General features: G+C 36.6%; 1 protein-coding gene across 1 annotated transcript; it reads right to left on the reverse strand.

The window, feature by feature from the left end:
- Window positions 1-1,810: 1,810 nt before the first annotated feature.
- PACRGL (PARK2 co-regulated-like) lies at window positions 1,811-9,135 on the reverse strand (the record flags this gene model as incomplete). Its single annotated transcript, XM_010161594.1, has 6 exons — window positions 1,811-1,867; window positions 4,423-4,503; window positions 5,502-5,609; window positions 7,241-7,375; window positions 8,478-8,568; window positions 9,068-9,135. Coding segments are annotated over 6 exons (540 nt in total), but the record flags the coding sequence as incomplete, so codon positions are not given.
- Window positions 9,136-9,426: the final 291 nt, after the last annotated feature.

Below are 9,426 nucleotides of genomic sequence, written 5' to 3' on the forward strand. Positions count from 1 at the left end.
GAGCTACCTTAATTCTGGAACTAGAAATATTTTTCTAAAACAAGTATGTATAATACTGCCCCCTCATCCATGTAATTTTTAAGATATATTGTCCACAGAGTTTAGGCCAATACTTCAAAATAGGTGAAATGCTACCAGAGAGAGGCCAATTTCCATTGTGACACTGCTGCAGAAAATGTGAGAGGGGATTAATGAAGTAGAAAGAATGTTGCAAGCATACATTTGCAAAAATAAATCAGGTATCTATTCTGGTGTAGAGATGGGATGTTAGAGGCATGTTGAAGGCTGCTCTGCTATCACCAGTGTAGGGTAAGAGTAGTACAATACATGTACACCTGAAATGTGCTGTAGCCTGTTTGTGTAAACTACATGTGCACATTTTGTAAAAAAAAAAAAAAATAATAAAGTAAACATGAAGAAAAATATGCAGCATGATCAATTTTTTGAGCTGTTAAACAAATACTTGTATTTCTTCAAATTAAACATTTTTCCAACGATTTTTTTTAAAAAGCTTAAATACTTAGATCTTGACTGAGCACAGTTCTGATCCCAGCAGAGATCTTTGCACACTCCTCAAGTAAATTAAGTTTAGCCATGCAGTGTGAATTTTCAAAAAATTCTGAAATTGCTTTCACATGACAGACTTTTTTAATGCTCTCTGCAACAGTACCTTTTGAGGACAAAAAAAACTCCCTTCCAACAACATTAAAATCTGGAATTCCATTTCCTCAGGGGAAAACGTTCTATGGCAAATTTTGTTACTTCAGTCAGGTCTCTCCCCCAGTGCAACTCAAATACCCACAACATGAGCCCTGAACAGTATTTATTACCAGACCTGTTAGCAATTATTTTGCAATCAAGTTCAGACCCGTTCATAGACAAAGGCTGCACCCTACAAGACCTGGCAGCCAGGTAAGCTGGCTTCTGTAATCTTTTTACTGTCCCTAACTCACATTTTTTTCATAGCTTCTGTGTTCAGAAGTTTGTCTGGAGCTGAATTCACAAGCTAGTCCCACGCATATCTGTGGCCCTGCAGAACTCAATGCAAAGGCAGCACAGTGCAAATGCTCCAAAGCTGCCTCCTCCCTCTAGCTCACAGGCAGCGGGCCCAAAGCTAACTGGAACTAATCAGTTGTGCAAAACCGAGGCTGCGGCTCTATGATGCCCGATGCCTCTGCGCTGTTTTCTCCAGAGCCTCTCCAGCTTCTCAAAACCACGTGCTGAGAATGCACCGAGTTCAGTTTTGCACCACACGCTATGTTTGTGCATTCCGCCTCATACTTTTAAAAGCTGACTCTCAAGAAGTCTAGGTGAGTTCTCATCCTTCTCGTCTAACCCAGCAAGTCCTGATGAACTCAAGCTACATCCATCCGTGCCTGTGGCACAAACTGTTATGTGACTCAAAAACGGGTATACATGTGTAATTTAACACCATTCGTTACTATTCAAGTAATTACAGCCAGACTATTTTGCCTCACACAAACATACAAAACATATTAAGCACTGCAGATATATTACAGGAAATTGTAATTTACAACAAAATAAGAATCAATATTTACTCTGCTTTTGAAATAACAGTCAGATAGTCAACATCATTGTAAACACAATGCATACACAAAGCCAATACAGAGAGAATTATTTTAAATAGCCTTCCATAACTACATATTCACAAACTGATAGGACTTTTCCCACTCTCCATCATGCTGAAGGATTGTGATTACTTTAGGAGACTATATCTCTCCCAGTGATGTTCACAGGCAGTTTCTTCCCAAACTTCGCTTTACAGTACAAATCACTAGAGTTTTCTTGTTCAAGAGGAGACCGAACAATAGGTTGGAATTTTAGATTTGATGATAGCCACAGTTGCCTGTTGATGAAAATACAATGAATTTAAACAAAATAAGGAGCAATAGCACTACAGTTAAGAGTTTTCATATAGTCTCTATAAATTCTATAATTCTCAACTTTTACTTACATACTTATGTTATACCATTATCAAAAACAGTAGAAAGCTACAAAATTAATATATGCAGAGAAATTTAAAGTCAAAAGGGCTGAAACTAATGAACTGAAAAAATGGAGCATAGTGATAACTCATGCTGGAGAGTAAACATCCAAGAGAAGAGATAGTAAACTCATACCAAAAACCGGGCATAAATACAGACATGAAATTATAAGCATTTTTAAACAGAAGAGTGATATTCTGGAAGGGACTTCAAATAGAAGTAAGAATCATATACATTTTAACTCATTTAGAATAGAAATTTGATAAATTCATTCATTCAAACAAACTTAGGAGTTTGTTTCCAGTTTTCTGCTTTATCTTATTACAGTATTCTTAAAAGATACACAGAAAGACCTACTCACAAAACCAGTAAGACTACAAGAAATCATGGGACAGACAGAAGAATTAGGGGTTAATGATTCCCTGGATTAGTTACATTATCTAGACCGAACTTTTCAGAACATCAAGATGCGGCATAATTTTCTTGTCTCACTACGTGTAAATAAAAACCTCTCGTGCTTCTTTATTTGTTGTGATGTTTTTCAAGTCTGTAATATGAACACTGCTACTGTCCTTAAATGAATATAAGCACATAAAAAAAACTAAGTGGTGTCTACTGATTATTTGGGTGCCTACTGATTGAGGCACACAAGCTCAGAACTGGCAGACCTCTATTTATGGTGCCTAATTTTAGGTTATTCCTGTTCTTTACCAATGAGCATTTAATATAATACATGCAAGTGTTCATAGGATGAAGAAAGCAAGTATTGTCTCCTCTAGATGAATATCACCAAAGCCAATACTCTCTCACTTTTTCTTCTCTTTTCTGCACAATGTACAGCACAACAAAAAATGGCAACAGGATGTTCAGCAGCAGAATACTCTGCCATCTATTACTTAAAGCATTTTTTTGATTTATAGCAATTGTAGATCTGGCCTCTGGGTTAACCAGGGTGGGCTGAAATGTGAGTATCTGATTTCCTCAGTAAGCGACCTAAACAATAAGCTATTAGTGAGAATGAGCAGGCATCATCAATAGCACCAAAAAGTACCTTTTAGCAAGAGCAAATCCTGTTCAGAAAAGTACTTTGGCTCAGAAAAAGGACCACAAAGCCTGCATAGAGGCAAGACAACTATTCAGCCTGAGTCAGGTGTCAATAATCCAGAAGGGGCCAGCAGCTATTTACTCGTTGAGATTTGGTGAACTCCTGCCTTCATTGGCCCCTAACCTGCCCTATGGTCTGTACAAGAGGCTCACATGATTTACTCAGCATAAGCATCTACTTTAAGTGCTGCAATGCCTAACTTGGAGTAAGGACTTATATTAGGCATCATGGCTATTACCCCACGCAACTAACTGGTCACACCAGTTTAGCCCCTGGAAGAAAATTTAGACTTTCCTGAGAAATGAAGAATTTTCAAGAAAGTGCAGCAAGCATCCAATTTAACCACTAACTCTGCATAAGCTTCCCTCCAAGTACAATAAAATATTCCAAACATGGTATAGGGATGCACACTTGCTCCCAAAAAGAGTTGTCCTGAATAGGGCTGAGTACCATGCAGCTTCTTATGTAGACATGGAATCATTGGAATATTTTACTGAGACATACTCCTTTACTTCCTGCTCAGAGATTAAAACAATAGAGAATACAAATGAAAAGTGGAAGATAAAAAAAAAAAAAAAAAAAAAGGAAGATGAAACCTAACTGGCAGACTATGGATTACCCAGGGTAGATTAAATGTCATTTCTATTACTACTCAATACATCAAACAGAGTAAAACAGCACAACTCTGCTGCTTGCCACAGTACGAAATCGTGTGTTTCATGCAATATGAATGAATGGGGTGGTTCATCTGAAAGCCAGAGATGGAAGATGCTTTGGCAGAGCTATGCTCAAATCAGAAGGATATTGACGAGTTGGAGTGAGTCCATAGCAGGGCCACGAAGATGCTCAGAGGGCTGGAGCCCCTCTGCTATGGGGACAGGCTGAGAGAGGTGGGCTTGTTCAGCCTGGAGAAGAGAAGGCTCCGGGGAGACCTTATTGCACCTTCCAGTACCTGAAGGGGCTACAAGGAAGCTGGGGGGGACTTTTTACAAGGGCCTGTAGTGACAGGACAAGGGGGAACAGGTTTAAATTGAAAGTGGGGAGGTTTAGATTAGATATCAGGAAGAAGTTCTTCCCGGAGAGGGTGGTGAAGCACTGGAACAAGTTGCCCAGAGAAGCTGTGGATGCCCCATCCCTGGAAGTGTTCAAGGCCAGGCTGGATGAGGCTTTGAGCAACCTGGTCTAGTGGAAGGTGTCCCTGCCCATGGCAGGGGGGTTGGAACTAGATGATCTTTAAGGTTCCTTCCAACCCAAACCATTCTATGATTCTATGAAATGTGCAGGTTATGAGTAAATATTTGATCAACTCACGCTTCCACCGTATTGCTCCAACTTTTGTAATGCAACAGTAACTTGTTCTCTAAGTTTCTTGCCCATTAATCTCCTTGAAAGCTATTGGAAAAGTAAAATAAAATGGTTTGTTACAACACATAATTCAATATATGCAAAGAGGTCAATATAATTCTATTTTATTACTTTATCTTCTCTTTAGAAAATTAAAGCTGATAAGGAACATCACTTTAAAGCTTGTAACTTGATGTCAAAGCATGGAACTCATTCAAGGCAAAAGGAATAAAATGGTAACTGATGAGAAACTTAAATTCAAAGAAAGATCATATGTTAGCCAAAACTAATTTTTTTTCTTTTAGCAAACAAATATTAAAGTTCTCAACCTTTTAAAAAAAAAGTCAGTCTTAAAGTGCTGTCCACATGAAAAGTTAACACATTTTTTCACATACACTGAAAGGGATTTATTATACTGGAAATACTTCTAAAAAGGTACTACAATTTCTCTCTTCTGCACTGGATGTCTAAAAGGTCCTTTTATTTTGCTCTAAAAGTGCACTTTGGGAGCAGGCTAAATGAAACCATGAAAAGCCTGTCTGACAGAGGAAGCATGTCTACAGAAGGACTAGGTATAAAAATAATTTCCATAACCCCACTCTAAGTTTATTTAATGAAAACCTCTTTGTGCAGAATTCCCATCTGAAAGAAGTGGGAATATTTGCTTATGTCACTGTACTGAAACATTCACAGATTTTTTTTTAAATATTCACACAACATGCTAAACTCATTTTGCAATACACATACACTTCCCATCAAAACATAGCAACAATTTCACCTCAGGCTTGCAGCTGGATCTTTTTCAAATAGTAGAGACAACATTTTCTTTCTTCTCCAATGTATGTTAACAACAGTTTTTGGACCTTGTAGAACTTCATAAGTCACCGTATTATTAAAGAATGATGAACTTGGAGGAATAAGCAAAGTAATATTTTTCATGGAACTGCTGAGGCCTCCACAGTATCTGTGCAGATACTGTAGTAAAAATCTCAACAGAGGTACCATAAAAATACAGATGACATTTTACTACAGCATTAAAAACTTACATTTGTGAGTAGATGCTTAAGATGATCATTAAGAGAAGGGCCAACAACAGCACTCAGTTGAACTAAAGCATCCAATCCCCTTCTGAATACTTCATCATCCGAATGGGCCTTCAGTGGGGAGAAGAAGAAAATCCTGTCAGAAATGTTCAGACAAATGCATAAGTTCCTCAAAACTGCAACCTGTACATTATGATTGTACATAGCGTTTTTAAAAATCAAAACAACTGTGAAACTGTTAGTTATTACGATGTTACAAGTTTAGAAATACAACCGACTGAATATTAGTATCTAGAAGTAATGTTTGTCAGAGAACTCTTGCATTTCTTCCGAGATAAGGATGCTAATGATTTATTATTGATGAAATAAAAAATTCGGCAGGCAAAACAGTTTATTACACCAACGATTTCAGTGCTTTACAGCATATTTGAAAGAGCCCTTCCAATGCAGACATGTTGAAATTGGGAGACAACATTTTGGCTACCAATGTGCTGAATTCAGGGTAATTTCTATGTAATTCATGACAATTGTCTTTGTTGGAGAAACACAGGAACCAATGACTTTCTGGCTCAATTAATTTAGTCCCCTGCCAACTACAGCTTTGTCACCTGCCAGCAATTATCAGGCTCTTATCTACTTCTAGGGTGCTTTGTCATCTTTATTACTCCCATGGGAAAGTTCTTCTATAACCGAGTTCTCCAATGGTTTAGTTATCTCACTCTTCCTTCAGCAAAGAAATTGATTCATTGCAATTAATTTTGTTCTTGCACTAATACTGACCTTTACTTGAACAGTTATTCTTTCACGCTGACATTTGGGCCCTGAACTTTTTTTTTTTTTTTTAATTAGAATCATTGACTGCTTGTGTAGGAGAAGGTTTAACAAGGCTTTATACCAAAACAGTGCCACAATGAAAATTATCAGATGAATAACAGTATTTAGTAGAACAGACAGGAATATTTTTGCTAATTTTGTTTTCCAATCTAAACCAAAAATGCTGATAACACACAATTCTGATCTTCTATTACACCTTTGATCTGAGATCACAAAGAATTTTCAAACTTGCAGCCATCTCTATAAAAACAGAACTGAAACACAGCTAGATTAAAGGACAGCAAGTAGCTGAAACACAGAAGGGCTCTGAAAGATATGAAAAAGATCCAAAGGAGATTACCTTCCAGGCCAATACTTTTACCTCACTTTATTTTCTGAAGGAATAGAAAAGTTAAAAACATTTTAAAAATGAAGAATATGACCTCAAATGTTCTAACTGCATTCTTCCCCTTTCCTCACTGGCATATTCTGTTTTATCTTTGTAGCCTGTTTTGAATTTTTAAATGTAACAGACAAGTATTTATTCCAAAATCTCCATTTTACTTCACCTTATTTTGCGGGTATTTTTTGCATGTTATTATGTGGATATATAAAACCACCACCAATACGTATTTCTGCTTATATTCAGATTGGTAATAGAACATTTCCACAGACTTTGCCCATAGGTACTGTCATACAGCAGTACAAGGAGTTGCCCACCTGAATTTACAGTTAAAGACATATTTAGCTAATAAAACCCAAACTGGGTTAACATGAAAAAAAGAAACTATTCCCACCAACCCAAACCCCAAACGAATAGCCTAAGCAATAGATTTATCACATTAATATTTTCCATGTAGTCCTCACCAGCACAAGGAAAAAAAGAAAAATCAAACACATTAAAACTCTGCATGAAGACTAAGACATACCAATGCAGCCTTTAACACTGGAATTAGACGAGGCAACAAGGGAATTGCTTTTTCAGCAGCACCTTCAACCATAAGCAATTCTTTAAAACCCTCCTTTGAAACAAATGTATAGGGATGTTTTGTCTCTCGTAGACCCTGTTGCAAATGTAAAGTAATTGCTTAATAGTGAACATTCTTTTAAACAAAAACACATTTTAAAAGTTCCACACGGCAGCGAGAGAATGTTTAGGTTTTGTTATATCAGTTCAAAACATAAAATGCACTAACTCCACCATGTGGAGCAATCGAGTACAACCCTGCTCATAGAATATCCTTATTCCTTTTTTCTTTCAGAACACTGAACATTAAAACTTACATTATGAATACTTCCAATTCAATCAATATTTGTACTTCATTATCTTTAATCTAACTACCCAAGGTAATTTTTCAGCAGGAAGAATAGGCTACATTCGTAAATGGTTTTCGTACCCTAAATGAATAATAATAAAAAAAAGTGAATTAAGGAAAGACACCCACCACCACACACACCCCTCTGAAACAACAAAAAATTTAGATGGTACGAACATGCACTTCTAGCAAAGAGCTGGCAGAACTCGAAGATTTAAAGCCCTATGGCTGAAGTCTTTCTTCTTTCCACAATAGGAGCTCTAAGTTACTTTAGGAATTGTCAACTTTGTTTAACCTTAAAACAAACAAACCAACCAAACAAAAGCCACCTCTAGAGTATGCACTTTATTCCATCTACCACACTGGATCCAACATTTACTTTGACTCCTGAAACATTGCATGTGATGATGCTGAGAAAACAGAAGCCTGAACATGTATAGCATTTCTCTTTCATTATTTTACAGGATGCTACTGCATCAGCTCACTCTATTGAGGAGAGCACTCTTTCTTCAGTAGGTAGGCTTTATATACAAAAAGAATTTTTAAAAAATTGTTTACAAAAGAACCTGCAATGCCACAAATGTATGAAGTATTTCATTCAACAGTTGGGACTCTGAGATGCAGGCTCGTGTTTGGCCAGTACAAGTAACTAGCTCTCCCAGAATGCTCTAGGTAAAGAACTACAACTGGCAATGTTCTTGACCATCTTCACTCATACAAGATCCCCACAAATGTTTTTTTCATATTTCCCTAGCAGGTGAGTATAAGTTAGCTAGTGTAGCTCGTTATGAAATGACATTTACAGTTCAGAAATCCTTTATACTTAACTTCGCAGGAAAATCGAGTTTACCTCTGCCAGTGTTACAAGAAGAGGATCAAAGGGAACAGTCTCAGGAAGGCATTCCCATTGCAGTCTGTGCTTTACGGAGCCATGCACTAACCTATATAAAGAATAAAGTTTTAACAACTCAACATATAATAATACATAATTTATCACTAACACTATTCATTTAAATAAATCACCAGTTGGTTTGCAATGTTACTATGAAGTTATATACACAATTTTAATGCATACAGTTCCCCTTAGTGAAATGTATGATTTTATTATCTTTGTTAGTAAGGAGAAGTAAACAGCATTACTTGAAGAAAACAACTTCTTTCATAAAAGAAGTTCAGCCAACCAATCTCCAAATACCTAGCCATTTTAAAATGCAGCTTCAGTATTAACACAGCATAAAAAAGTAACCAGAAGACGACAATTTCAGACACGGAAACTTGCTTTCCGCTTTAAAAAGAGTTAAGTATTAGAAATCTTCTCAGAAATTAATGGAATCAAACGGCCCAACTAAAAGATCAAACATGAATAGATGTGTTTCAATCTGTAAAGTTCTACTTAGCCATAATATATTTAGTAAAACAACCCAAACAAAACTGACACACCTGCAGGGAATGCCACCTTTAGCGTATATAGCAGCAAATGCAGAAGGTGGTCGAGAATGAGCACCAAACTGTGAGGACACCAAAAAAAAAAAAAAAGACAAAAGCATTATTTATTGATAACAGTAATGTCTGACAACCATTATAAATACGTTAAAACTGCAGTTTACAAAGAAAGTTAGTCATATGATTCTAAAACTAATCAGAAAAAGCACTGCAGCTATGGAGTGCAAAACATGTATTTTGTACATTTATCAGAAAACTGCTTTTCAGAATTGTCTGGCTGGGAAGTTGTGAAAATGAATAAATAATGTAGAATCAGTGCTCTCTTGATGGAATACCTAATTTTTCATTTTGTCTTC

The sequence above is a fragment of the Eurypyga helias genome, unplaced genomic scaffold (genome assembly GCF_000690775.1).
Source record: "Eurypyga helias isolate BGI_N326 unplaced genomic scaffold, ASM69077v1 scaffold16661, whole genome shotgun sequence".
Taxonomy (NCBI): Eukaryota; Metazoa; Chordata; class Aves; order Eurypygiformes; family Eurypygidae; genus Eurypyga; species Eurypyga helias.